The sequence below is a fragment of the Varanus komodoensis genome, unplaced genomic scaffold (assembly GCF_004798865.1).
Source record: "Varanus komodoensis strain SLA01 unplaced genomic scaffold, ASM479886v1 scaffold7_1, whole genome shotgun sequence".
In the NCBI taxonomy this organism is placed as follows: domain Eukaryota; kingdom Metazoa; phylum Chordata; class Lepidosauria; order Squamata; family Varanidae; genus Varanus; species Varanus komodoensis.
The window spans coordinates 1452852-1467080 of record NW_025336479.1 but is presented as its reverse complement, the minus strand read 5'-3'; the positions used below and the strand labels follow the sequence as shown (position 1 = coordinate 1467080).

At 48.3% G+C, this 14229-nt stretch overlaps 1 protein-coding gene across 1 annotated transcript; it reads right to left on the bottom strand.

Moving 5' to 3' along the window:
* Positions 1–3600: 3600 nt before the first annotated feature.
* On the bottom strand, positions 3601–4620 carry LOC123035626 (melanin-concentrating hormone receptor 1-like). The gene has a single exon (XM_044454029.1). It carries the CDS (start codon positions 4606–4608, stop codon positions 3601–3603), a length of 1008 nt encoding a protein of 335 aa, XP_044309964.1. The 5' UTR covers positions 4609–4620.
* Positions 4621–14229: the final 9609 nt, after the last annotated feature.

Here is a 14229-nt window from a genome sequence, read left to right as displayed (position 1 = left end):
GCTCTGACCTAGATTTGAGTCTGGGTGCAGGGGATAACTTAGGGTGCAAAGCTATGCATGTTTAGGCAGAAAACGTTCTGTACCCCACAATGTTCCCTGGCCAACCATGTTTTCTGTCTAAACATGCAAAGGATTGCGCCCTGAATTATCCCTACTTATCTTTCCATATACAAAAATCCCCACCAGATGCTCCCGAGTATGGTGAGATCCATGCCAGGTTGTTCTGTATGTAGCAATGGACCAGACAAGCATCTGAATCTTATTACTGGGGACGGAACAGCACATGGAGGCATCAAGCAAAGCACACACTTTCTCCACGCCTTATCACATATCCCCACCTCTCAGAATCTGCCGCTTGGAGCTGCTGCTTCACTCAGCCCTATATGTCTTCAAATGTCAGGAGGCTACTGAAAGAAGGTCTTCTCGGTGGTGGCACCCTGATTCTGGAACACTCTTTCCAGGGAGCTTACCTGACACTTATGCTGATCATGTTTTGGCACCTAACAAAGACGGCCGTAGGTGTTTTCACTGGGTCTGGTTTATTTTTTCAGGTCTTTTAATTTGATCTGATGCATTTGATTGTAACTGGATTTGTTGTTTTATACCTCTTCTACTGGTTTTTTTCCTAAAGTATTCTAATTATATTTCAATGTACACATTTTACATATATTTTCACATTTGGTAAGGTGTTCTTGGAATTTTACATGAAAGCAGAGGGTGCATGCTCTAAATAAATGAATAAAAATGAAAATGTATTCTTTAAACATTTTTGGCAGTGATAAAAAGAAAATAAGATTTTTGGAATAATAACTTTATTCTTAGCATAACCAAAACATAACAACACACAAATAGAATCCCATTTTTATGTTACATTGGCAAGCAACATTTAGCACAACATATGTACATAACTACACATTATTTTCCAGTTCGTTCTGGTCAGATTGAAAGGACACTGTAGATGGTGCGCGCTCTCTCTCTCTCTCTCTCTCTCTCTCTCTCTCTCTCTCTCTCTCTCTCTCTCACACTCACTCACTCACTCACTCACTCACTCCCTCACTCACTCACTCACTCACTCACCAGATCACCTTCCTTACAAATTGTGTCCAGCTTAGCCAATGGCCAGTCACTAAAATTCTCCAGCACTGGCTTGCTACTTGTCCTGCACCTGATCCCCATTGGTGTCTGTCACTTGCTCTGGCCAAACTCACAGAAATTGAGCTCTGGTGTGGGATGTGTGCAGCCTTCTTCACATTGGTGCAACTGCCCTAATTTGCACAACTTTCCTCCCATGATTTAAAGCAAATGTGCTCAAAACCAAACTGGAAAAGCTGTGCAAATTGAATGAGAGCACATGCCTGACCATCTGTGAATATTTCAGTGAATTCACCCTTCTGTTCAGGGAATTTGACCCGGGCATGCTCACATGTCTTGCAAGCAATACTGAAATCCTCATTTAGCCACTGCCCAAGTTCTCCCTGAGCAGATGGCAATGAGTGCTGGATCATACCTTAGCGGGAAAGGGTCCGATGCAGCCTGCTGCAGCTGCCTTAGTCAAGCGGTTTGTATCCACCTCAGATCTGAGATCTGCACCTGCAGCTGGAGAAAGCGATTCAGCCAGAGCTGTGCTCCTTTAGATATTGTTGGCATTGTTCGGCTCCCATCAGCCCCACCTAGGATGGCCAATGATCAGGGACGATGAGCTACAGTGTGACAATGTCTGAAGCTCAGATATTCCCCCACCCTGATTAAATGTTCACAAATCCAGACCACTTTTTAAAGCCCCTTCCCTGTGACAGTTTCCTCCTCTGCTGGCTGCAAGACTCTCCCCACAGCAGAGAGCATGTGGGGTCCCAGAGAGAAGCACTGAGAAAAAGACGCGCAGGCAGCCACGTGGCTGCAGGGCGCTTACTGCAGGGAATCAGACCCTTCACGTAAACGGTGGCCATTCTGGCCAGTCTCCTTCTGCCAGTGAGCTTGGCCGGCATGCCAGGTCCCTGCGTAGTTTCTGATTATTAGGCATAGCATAGCAGGACTTTTCCTGCTTTTCCTCTGTGTTTAACAGCTGTTTGATCGGTAGCAGTTGGCAGATTATGCCAGTTGGTTCTCCATAGTGTAGGAAGCTTCACATGCCCATTTTCGAACATTCAGCTGTTGCCAATGGCTACTGCTGCTGGTGGGAAAAAACTACCTGTCTTGGTCAGGTGTGTCGCAACTTTTTGCCAGATAAACCCCTCCCGCCCCCACCCCAGTCCCACTTCCTAGAAGCACCTTTCCACTTGCCAAAGGAAGACGACTTTTCTCCCTCTTCCATTCACTTCAGTTTTCATCGCAAAGTTGTAAAAACGCTACAAAGCAAGGGTCATCACCTTTCCATGCATCAGAATTGCTGGTGTGTGGGTGAAAGAGGGAGAGGGAGAGGACGTGCTCTTTCCCTTCATTTCCTACTTTTCGCAAGAGAGCTGTTTAAACCTTTAACATTCTGTTCAGGTATTATAGAACAGGGACCTTTGGTCTGATCCAGCATGGCTTTTCTCATGCCCTTCTGACACTCCATCTTTCTCTGTACATAACGTCTGATAAATGCAGGCTTTGGGGCAGACACCGCTCGTCACACCCCTGTAGTGCTGAGCTATCACAAGCAGCATCTGTCGGCATCTCCCCTTTGCTGCACTGCCACAATGCTGCCAGCACCCTTCTGCGCCTCAAAGGCGACGTTCCTTTTTCGGTACGTGCAGCGAGCGACGGGGAGGCTGTCTTCCCACACGCGGAGGCTCCGGGTGTCTTAGCATCTGAGTGAATGGCAAAGACCCAGGGGAGCCCGTTCCTCCCATCACTGCCTCTCCTCGTGGAGAGTCAGGAACAGCCCCCATGGCTCAAGTTTTACTCATAACTTTGAAAGTGTCCAGAGGAGATTTTTGATTTGAAGCCTATCGTTTATTCCATATACTTCAGTGGATGATCCTAGGAACCACTGAAGCGATTTCTTGCCTCTCCTTATTTCTCTGCTCATGCCATAATGTTTTGCCATGTTCTCCCAAGGTCACATCTCCAGCTAATGAACACTGGCCGATGGGAGGCCAGCAATTCCCTGCCCCTGCTGCAGGAGGCGCCCCAGTGCAGGAGATGTTGCTTTGCTTGTTTCTTCTTCCTCCTGCCAACGGTATGAAGTTACTTGTGCATCTCCACTTGTTTTCCAAGTGTTAGCTTGGGAAAGCTCAGCGGTGGAGTTGCTTTGCAGCGTTCATCCTGTATAAGGCAGAAGCCGCTTGGCTCAGTGGCAGCCAGGAAGTTGTCATTTCCCGGTCTTTCATATACTTGACATGTCCTTGCCTGCTCAAGACGGATCATTTGTACAGTGTTGGTAATCAACTGGTGGATGTCAAAAAGACTTCTGGTACATGAGGCTGTGCACTCAGTTGCACCTTCCACCTCTTATATGAAAGAAGGATCCCAACCTTTGTATTTTAAGGTCCCTGTTGACCCTACACCCTGCTTATTTGTAGTGCTAGCACACATACACCAGGTATCAGAGATTTGGAAAGGAGAACGTTTTGTGGCCATAAAGCAGCAGGACTCAGGGAAGTCCTGGCGGAAGAACAGCTAGTGGGCAGCAACTGTCAAAGGCATGGAGTGTGGAGAAAATTCCTCCAAAAACTGAATCTGCTGGGTAGATTCTGGGGCGAGCTTCAGGCACACACTGGCCTCTGTTGTGCTGTTGGTGTTGCTATTGACCTGAAACCGCTCCTTGGCTGGACGGATGGCCACCATGAACTGGCGCTTGAAGGCCTCACTCAGGACAACGTAGAGGAAAGGATTGAGGCAACTATTGGCATAGCCCAAGCTAATGGCAAAGTTGTAGGCATAGAAGAAGGCAACTGAGGGGGTGTCTATTCCAAGATGCACCAGCTGAAGGATGTAGAAGGGGGCCCAGCAAATAAAGAAGGCAGAGCAGATGGCAACTGCCATTCGGGTGACCTTCTTGGTGCGCGCCCGGAGGCTTCTCTGGGGCAGAGGCACTACAGTGGTAGCCATGTGCTGGAGGATCTTAAAGTAGACCATGCATATGACCAGGAGTGGAATAGCGAAAGCCAGCATGAACTGGTAAATGGTGAACCAGTAGATATCAGTCTCGGGATTGGGAAGCAGAAGAGCACACCGGACTGTTCCGTCTTCCAGAGGCATCAGCCCAGCATACATCCACACAGGGATGATGGTCAGAAAAGAAAGGAGCCACACCAGACCAATGACCAGGGCGGCCACAGATGGTGTCCGGACGTACGTGGACTTGAGAGGATGGACTGTGGCCAGGTAGCGGTCCAGCGTCATGACCGTCAGGATGTTGGTGCTGGTGATCTGGCTGTTGGTGTCCAGAGCAGTGATGATGGTGCAGAGCGGTGCTCCAAAGTACCAGGCCCCGTTGCCGAGGAGCTGGTGGATGAGGAAGGGCATTCCCAGCAGGAACAGCAGGTCCACGATGGAAAGGTTGAAAATGAAGATGTCGGGCACTGTCTGCTTGCACCGCAGCTTCTTCTTCTTGATGATGGTGTAGATCACGACCAGGTTGCCAACGATGCCAAGGAAGCAAATGATGCCAAACAAACTAGGCATGATCACGTTGGTGTATGGCGGTCGCCTTTCCACTGCTGCCAAATCAAGCCGAGAGAGGGAGGGAGGGAGGGAGGGAGAGAGAGAGAAGAGTGAGTGAGTGAGTGAGTGCCTGTCTATTTGATGCCGACTGATGTTTACGTGGCCCGGCACCACGTGGTTTCTAAACAGGAAGGAGAAATCCGCTCACAAGCAGGGATGGGAGAAGGGATATCTGAGCTCATCAAAGTTCTCCCTTTTCTCCCTCGATGCTCATCTCACGTCATTCTTGCTTCCAAAAATGTCAGTGCCTTTTCTCGCTCTCTTTTTGTGTGGGTGAGAAGAGGAAAAGTGCATTTGCAAAAACTAAAAAGGTAGTTTTCCAAGCATGCAGACTCCTCCCTCCACCATGAAAACACAGCTGTGGGGGGTGGACTGCACATTTACAAAAGCATGTTCTTTTCATGTGCAAGCTCAGGAAATTGCAGAAATGTCACAAAAGTGCATTCCTGCTTGCCTTCACATTCACAACCAGGTTCCTGCTTTCTACAGTGGCCAGCCAGATGTTTCTGGAATCCAGAAGCAGGAGACATCTCCTGATGCTCTCCACCAGCAACTGATCATTCAGTATTTCTAGTAGTTCTGAAGACTTTTGTACACACAGCATTTATTGTTCTGTGACTCGCTTTCAGAATTGTCACAGAACTGATAAACTCTACGCAAACAGCTCTTCCTTTCCTGTTCTTCTGCTATACAACCTCTAGATGAAGTTGTGCTACGATAGCACAACATAAATGCACCAGGTGATGAAGCACCATTTTCCTGGTTGTAATTTAATAGCTCATTATCCCCATTCTAAAAACAGCAAACAAACCAACAAAAGCAGGAAAGTGTTCTGAAAAGAACAGAAGTGACCCTGGACTATGATGATGTCATCTAAAAGCCTAAAAATTAGGGTGAGTATGGAATTGTGACCTCATAATAAATGCTTCAGGTGGAAAAGTCTATGTTCATTTTGTAGTGGCGGGAGAAGCATCATTGGGCTCCTGACATCCCTGTCTTGATGCGGGGCTCCCGTTAGAGGCCACTTCAGCTGAAATGATCATCTTCTGCAGAACTATTTAAAGATGCACAGGCCCTGTTCCCTTTTGCAGTTGGCTACCTTACTCTGGCTGCCCAGGAACGTGGATCCCATCATCCAGATTTACAAAGGCTAGGAGCATGCCGACATGTTTTTCTGTTTCACAGGAAATAGGGCTGCCGTCACTTCTCTAGCACAGTTCTAGTACTGCTGACAGTTTTACAACAATCAGAAACTGATCAGAAGAAGATTTAACTGGCATGGAGATGCAGCAATTGGGAAACCTCTCCTGCTGAATGTCTTCACAGATGTCAGATCACGGAATGGCCCATGTTGTGCCAGAGCGAAGGCAAGCTGCTTGCTAAAGAGGAGCGCATCCTGCGTGGAAAGCCCCATCTTTTATCACTAGTTGGCTTTAAGATGAAGGAGCTCACAGAGAGTTCACTCAGAAATCACAGGGGGTGAATTCTGAAAGGATGTTTCAAGCAGTACGGATGTTTACACCATGTGTCATCCCTCTAAAATGTAACAGAACAATATATTTTTCAGTGGGTATTTCCTCCTACCCCTGTCAATTTCACAAAAGCAGACTTTGGCACAGATCATTTCAAGAAGGATTAATTACCTGCTCAGACTTAATGGACCCACTTCTCCTTTGTGCCCGAATTGGAATCGCAGTTGCCCAGCTCGTTATTAATCCAGGAGAAATGCCCCAAGGTTCATTACAGTTGTTTGATTAACTCAGTCTCATGCCAAGCAAAAGGGAAAGAGAGTGTTTGCTTTGTCGCCAGCCCCGTCAAACCCACGCAGCCCTGCTTGAGCTCTTCGGGAGAAACAGGCCTCCCCTGAGATTTCTCAGTACCTGAAAGCAGGCAGATTAACTCACAGCCAGCTTGTTCTCTGCCATTTGTACAATTGCCCACAGAGTGCCGGCAGAACTCCTCTCTCCCCATTTTTCTATGAAGACCGAAGTGTGTTGGGAACATTTAGTCAGCTGGAAACCGGAACCATTCCAGGAGCACAGCTCCCTCTGTGATGATATCTGGCACTGGCCCCAAGCCCTTATGGCAAAGACTGAAGGAGCTGCGGGCAGCTGTTCCTCAGCTAGAACAACCTGTCCCAACTGGGTGCTCTCTAGCTCACATCATCCCCGGCCACCATGCCATCCAGATGTGCTGGAGGCAATCGTCACCATCCCCAGTCAGCATGGCCAACAGATCTGGAGCGCACAAAGCTGGGGAAGACTGAAGAATAGCTTTAACACCTGAAGAGCTTTGATGGCATGTACTTTTAAAAGCTGCATAGCAGGTAGACATTCAACAGATATTGTAGGAGAGGTCTCAAGAGATGGATAGGGATCTTCAGAGAGAGGCATCTAGCCAATGGACTGGAGGCTTCCTATTCCTGAAGTAAAGCTTTCCCACTATCTCTATTTTAATCAAACACTCACTTGTTGAATTTCTGCCTGTCACTCAGCTATTCAAAGATATAAAAGCCCTGCCAGAAGCCCAACATGTGTGTGTCTTTATTCCCATTATGGTTGGTCCAGACATATCTTTTTCATACTCTGTGTTGCTTGGCATGGTGATTTTGGTGGCTGCCCTCTTGCATCATAAATAGAGGTAAAATAAAGAGTGCTATGGAACAGAAGTACAGATGCACAGCAACAGGGGGCACCACTTGCCCTGGGTCCGTGACCATTGGCCCTGGGTCACATGGGAACTTCAGTTCTCATGCACTTTATTCCAAGTACACGATTTCTGCACTTTAAAAGTGTTCCAAACAGATAAGTACCATCCAGGGAACACCTCCTCCCTGTGAGTCTGTTGGATAACAAGATTGGATGCTCCTGCTTTTTCTTTTCTCTTTCAGATTCCCTAGTTCTATTAAGAGCAGCCTGATGGGAGAAATTCAGGAAATAAAAGCATGAGAAGTGACACTTCTTGAATCCGCCCCCCCCCCCCCCGGTCCACCCTATCCACCCAATATCTTGCTTTCAAAGGCACAGAAGCCTGACGAAAAGGATGCAGATTCAAATCTCGGCTTCACCCATGGGGAAGCATTAAGGCTGGCTGGATGAAGGCATCTTTGCACCATTCACAAAGTGTTTGTGCGCTGTGTATGATAGCAAAATGAATGTCAGAGATGCCTTATGCAGTGTCAGTGCACTGATCCATCTGGCCAAGTCTTGCTGACACTGACAGGCACTGGCAGGGTCTTTTCCAGCTGGCCAGGAGATGCTGGCTGGAACCACTGGCCAAGCTGGCTGGGAATAACGGGGGTTCTAGTCCTGCACAGCTGGGGGGCCAAGCTGCAGGAGGCTGTTCTGCTCCTATGTTGCTGTAACAGTTGGGTGAGGGGGAAGCGAGGAAGCAGCCCTCTTCTGCACCAGCCCTTGGTCTAGCTAGGCCAACATTGCCCACACCGGCTGGCAGCAGCCCCCCAGGGATTCAGGCAGGAGTTTTTGCTGCCCTACCTGGACATGATGGGGATCAAATGCAGGGCCTTTTGCATGCAAACTAGGTGCTCCACCCACTGAACTGAGACCTTCCCAATTGTGGCATGTACAGCTTCTCATGAGAAAGCCGGCACCTGCCAAAATCTCCTCTTCTGCACAAGGCAACGCAGTTGAGAGCTTTGGACCTATGGCATTTGGATTCGGATCCCATTCTGCCAAGAAGCACAACGCTTCTCCTCCATGTCCGGAAAAGTTTCACTAGCTTAGTAGCAGCTCCTGAAGGCACAGGAGCCTTGTCCCCCTGAGAACACCTATGCACAGCTCATCAATGACAGCTTGATTCAAAAGACAGGGTGTCTCAGAAACGACAGGAGTCAAGATGACTTCATAGTCATCCAAGCATTCCTCACCCTCCCTCGGTACCATCTGGGGTGCAGGGAGAGTGTTGAACCCATATGCTGGTGGTGCTGGGCATGGCGTCAAGAGGCAGCGGAGAAAAGGGTAACTGTCAGTTTATGAAATGATGGGTGTTGTTCCAAGAGAAATGGACCTTTTGCACTGGGTTTGCTGATCAATGCCATTTAAATAGGCACTGAAATGAATGGAGGAGTTTTATTTGTTAGGATAAAAAGATGCTTTGTGAATGCTTCTGGTCTACTTGCCTAATTTCATACTTAATTTCATGAATCAATATGCAAACCAACATTCAATGGTTCTTCCATGAATTTATCCAATGGAAGTCTCCAATTTTAAAAACTGTGTACATAAATGCTTATATTAGGAGCAGAAGTGCACACAACATGCATAATTTGATGAAAATAATGGTTTAGAATGTGTTATGTTAGGAAGATTGCTTTAAAATTGCGTATATTGGGCAAAGTCATCACATCCAGAAGCCTAGCTTTGTGGAAGGGGGTAAGGCTTTACAAAGGAGAGGCCAGCCCCCTGACATCATTGGAGAGCCAGTGTGGTATAGTGGTTCAGCACGCAGGACTGGGACTCAGGTGATCTGGGTTCTAGTTCCTGCTCAGCCACGGAGCCAGCTGGGTGACTTTGGCCAGCTGCAACCTACCTCACAGGGTTGTTGTGAGGATAAGATTGAGAGCTGAAGGAGGAGAATGATGTAAACCACTTTGATTCTTTAAAAAATAAAAGGTGGGATATAAATCTAATAAATAAACAAGTCATGCACAATGATGTGTACACATTTTCAAACTTAAAAAAAATAAGATTTCAAAGTCTGAATTTAAGATTCAAAACATTCTCAATGCTTACTTATTGTAAGACTGGAAAAATGAGAAACTGAAATTGACAGATTTGTATGTCCCTAACCAATACAGTGTCTTGAAAAAATGATACCTGGACATCAAAAAGCGGTTCTAAGAAATCAGGAACGACCTGTGATATGTCATCTGGGAGAGGAAGGCATTGGTGGGCCACTGAGGCAAATTTTGCTTCCAAATGAGTCTCTCATTTTCCCCCTTACGGAGGCAAATTTTCACTAATCAACTAGTTAATGACAGAACCCAGCATCCACCACTGCAAGGGGGCTGGCAGCCTTCCACACCACAGTGCCTCAAGCCCGACATTTCATCTAGATGGCCATTTCTGGCTGTCCAAAAGCAGCACCAGGGACAGGCAAGGAAGGAGGCTGGGCCCCAATAGGAAATGGTGTAAGCTGTTGGCCCCAGCCTCCCCCCGTTCCTGTCCCTGCCCCCTGGCACACAGGCCCCGTTTCCTCCTCTCCAAGGCCCAGGTGCTTCCTCAGAGCCAGGCCATCATGGCTCTTTCCACTCCACCTGCCAGAGGCTGCAGCAGAAGCTCCGCCTTAAGGGCCCTGCTCCAAAGTCACAGGACCTCAGAACTGAAGTGCCAAGTAACCCTATGCCCACCTCCCAGACAGCATCGGAAGGCCCTAGGATTGTGGCCTGAGCTGATCAATTAAAAACATTTTGATCAATGAAAGGATGCCCTTAATCAACCGCACAACAGCTGTGTGCTTTAAATTCTATTTGTAATGCAAATTGTTGCAAAAATGGCAGGTGGCAAGCAGGATCTTAAAGGTGGCATTGCCTTGTGCACTATGTGCCCTATGACACACACACAAATCACTGAAAAAGAGAATGTGTCTTTCGGTCAGAGCTTTTACTCATTCAGAAATCTGTGGATATTTATAGTTCAATTCTATGCGCATCAGCTTTGAATAAAATCCCACAGTATCCAATGGGCTTGCTTCCAATCTAGTTTGTGTATGATCTCAGCCAGAATAGATCTACTAATTGGTTGATTGGCCCAAATTCATACAATCAACTAAGACGTCTGTATTTCAAAAAGAGCCCTGAATTTTAACCTACCATTTTTTCCAAGGAATTCTCACAAGGTGTGTCCTCTCCCTTCCTAAGAACTCTCTGAGACAGGTTATGCTGAGAGATAGAGACTAATAGCTGGGCATTTATATGAATTCCTGGTTTATGGCAAACATTTTATTCACCACAACAGTTCTTTGTTTTTGAGCTCAGGGTTTCATTCCAACGTTGGCTTACCTTCCCTTTCTTAACAGGGGTTTTGCATCATGAGCACTGATCCTAAACACCAAAGCAGAACTTCCAGCTAAAGATTAAGTGAGTCTCCTGGCTTCATTGGAAGTTGTTTCCTACTAAGGTGTCTTAAGATTGCAACGTTGCTTCCTCAGAAATACATGGTGTATTTAGGATTGTGGTCTTTCTACTTAGTAAACATGTGGGGCTGCTTTGGAAAGTGCTCAGAAACTTCAGCTGGTTGAGAATACGGCAGCCAAACTGTTGGCAAGGGCAAATGCCTGAGCCCCCCTCCCCCCGCGAGGCCAAGTTCTGCAGAAGAACCCCCTCAAAGCCTGGCATTTGTGCCTGGCCGGGTCCTTGAAGAGAGCCTGCCTGCCTGCCTGCCTGCCTTCTGGCTCACATGGAGAGGATTCTCGGCATGAAGCAGTGGGCAGGTGGCTCAGAGCAGCTGCCTGTCCTTGGGGTTGAAGAGGGAACAGTTCTGGAGAGTGTTTGCCGCAGTGGGAACGCGTGACAGGCAGGGCTCCGTTGGATTTCCTTGGTTCGCCTCCTGGAACTCCGGCCTGCTTTCTCTCTGCCCCGAGTCCCCCTCACTTCAAGTGTCTGCACAGGGTGTCTGGCGGGAAGAGAGGCCGACTTGCACACATGCCACCGTGTGCCCACTGTGCAAGCCGAGTTCTGCCTCCACACATTGGACGTGCAGGCTTGGCCTTCTTCCTGTACTCGACACAAAGCATTGCACACATACTTTGAGCAGCAAAGCTGCTAGCATTGCCAAGCTTCGAGGACATCACCTTGGCTCTTCTCACTTCCTGGCCAGGGCCAAGCGTGGTAAAGGAGCCTGGCATGATCTTCACATCCCTAGTCCAGACCACTTACAAGACTGCATGTTGCCCTTTGAGACTGCCCTAGTTCTGAGATCATCAAGGGAGAGCTTCCACTGCCACTAGAGGCACATTCCATGGAGAACCAAGCAAGGGTCTTCTCCGTGGCTGCTCCCACACTCTGAAGCCCCTTGCTGAGGCCGGTAACTCTGGCTCCATTGCCTTTCTGCCAGCAGTAAAACACCTTTTTATTCATGCAAGCTTTTGGCATATAAGCTGGGATTCTGCTGAAGGGTCTTTCAGCTAGTTAGAGGCTTCATTATTGCTGTATTTTCACTTGCATTTCAAGTCATTTGTTTTTATTTCATGCTTTCATAAGTTGTTGTCTTTAATCTTATTTTATTATTCCAGGTCACAAGTGTATTATATAAAGAATAAATAAAATAATTACCCTCCATTTTGCATCCATAAACCAGATGTAATATTCAATATCTTTTTACATACAGAAAAAACATGTCACTTGTACCCAGGGTGTTTGTTATTATTGTTAACAATAGCACTATAGATGAAGAATTGGTGGAGTTTTATTATGTTTTGTTTTATTCAACAAAACATTCATGCAGTTTATGAATGAACATTCATCTCATTTAATTCCTTAACCACCCACTCAAAAATAGCTTTTGGAACAAGTTTTTCCTACACTATGAAAAGGGGTTTGGAATTTATTGCCTCGTTTATTATTTGTGTATTATTTATACACATCCTAGGATCCGACAATATAATTGAGATGATTTTCTTCATGATAAATACACAGTCTGTGTTGAACAGTTGGAATAAATTGCTTTCAGTTTAATAGCCTCAAATGCATTGCCTGCATCTTAAGACAGTATTATACTTAGGCTGCAGTCTTACCTGGCAGTAAGCCCCACTGTTTACCTCTTAGTTGATATGCACATGGCTACATTGTTAAGCAGTAGGTTAAAGGCAAGCTCATAAACGGATTAGAAACTTATACTAGATTGAGATCCAACCTGATTTAAAAGCAGCAAGAGCTAGAAGGCTCAAGGCTAGGGCTGAAATGTTTGAAGCTGCCTTCATACACAGAAATGTTCCGGGACGCAGATGCCTTGGAGTCTGACTCTTCCCTGTCAGTGGACGAGGACATGTCACTACTCTCCGTGTGTGGGTTATTAACAGCAGCCCTTCCTTGCTGCTGAAGCAGGCGCTTCTTCGCCGTTTCCCCGCTCGGTCTCCCGCGCCTGGTGTGATGCAGGGCAAACCCAGCGCTCTCCTGCGGCGAAGCCCCAGAAGCGCACCGCCGGAGCTGTCCGCGGGCGCTGGTGCTGAAGCGCTCCTGCCACCTGTTGCCCTCGGAGGGGGCTCGGAGCACGCAAGCCGTTCCTGAGACTCAGACTCCAGGGGAAGCCCTCCTGCTCCGTGCTTTACGGCTTGCTTCGACACGGATTCACGTGGGTGTCTGCCTGTTTTAATTATGAGCCATTAAGGCTGCAATCTTACGTGCACACTGATTTGGGAGTAAGTTCCATTGATCTCAACAGGACTTACTTCCAAGAAAACATATGCAAGTTTGCAGTGCAAATTGGGAAGCCCGATGTAGATAGTTAGATCGAAGCTACAGCATCATCTAAATGGACTTTTGCTCTGTATCCCTGAGGGCTGCAGGTGAACAGGTGTAGAAGTGGGGGAAAGGACCCGCTAAGAACGCTTGTTCTCCCCGTCTCCCAAAAGTTCTCCAGTAGGTTAGCATACAACCTATTGCATCCCCGACTTACTTGATCCGTTCCTGGCGGGAAAGTCGGAGGAATTTCTCGGGAAAGCAGCTCCGGAACAGTTCTCTACAGCCATTGCTCCTGTCGCTGTGTAACCACCACCCCCTCCGAGGGGGGGACGGATGAAGACAAAGGGTTAAAATGCAACCTCAGTCTTACTTAGAGAAGACTAATTGGGACAAATGGGATTTACATTAGATTCGCATGAGATGCAACTCCAAATCAGTCTGTCCGCTACTGGGCTGCCTTGGGTCGCCAGCATCTCTCTCGCAGGTGGAATCGGCGGCAGGATGCGGAGGAAAGCGAAGCTCCACGTGCTGGGTGAAGTAACTTGGGAGAAGTTCCAGCGAGGGGCGGATGCCTCGGAGTCCTCCAATGCTGGCTCACGGTGGAAGCTGGCTAACTTCTCCTCCGATCCCGTGGCAATGCTCTGGATGCTGCCAGCCAGAGCCCACGCACGCCCCAGATGGTGTCTTCTGCCTGCTCAGCCTACCCTGGGCTCTGCGTAAATCCAGTCTAGGAGAACGCGATTTTGAAGCCTGCGTTGCAAGGCCGGGGGCGGCGTCTGGCTTTCCCCGCAGCAGGTGAGTCGGAGGAGAGCCACGGCCGGCGCGGAGCAAGAGGGATGGCGCACACGGCCCCCCGCTCTTTAAGCCCTTGGTAGGGGACGGCCTGGCGGGGGCTCTGCCTCCGTGTAAGCGGGGACTGACATCAACGAGCAGCTGACTGCATCGGACACGCCACCGGCGCCTTGGGGCAAGGAAGGAGGGGCGCGCTCGGAGTGCGCGCGCTGCATGGTCGTGGGAGCGGAGAGGCACCGGAGCTGGGTGCTCCAGGCGGGCGAGCCGAGCGGGTGGAGCCCTTCGGGCTGAGCAAGCCCCAACGGGGAGGAGGAGATGGGGCAGCGATGGAAGCCAAGCCGATGCATCTCCTCTGCATCCCACCAGCTTTA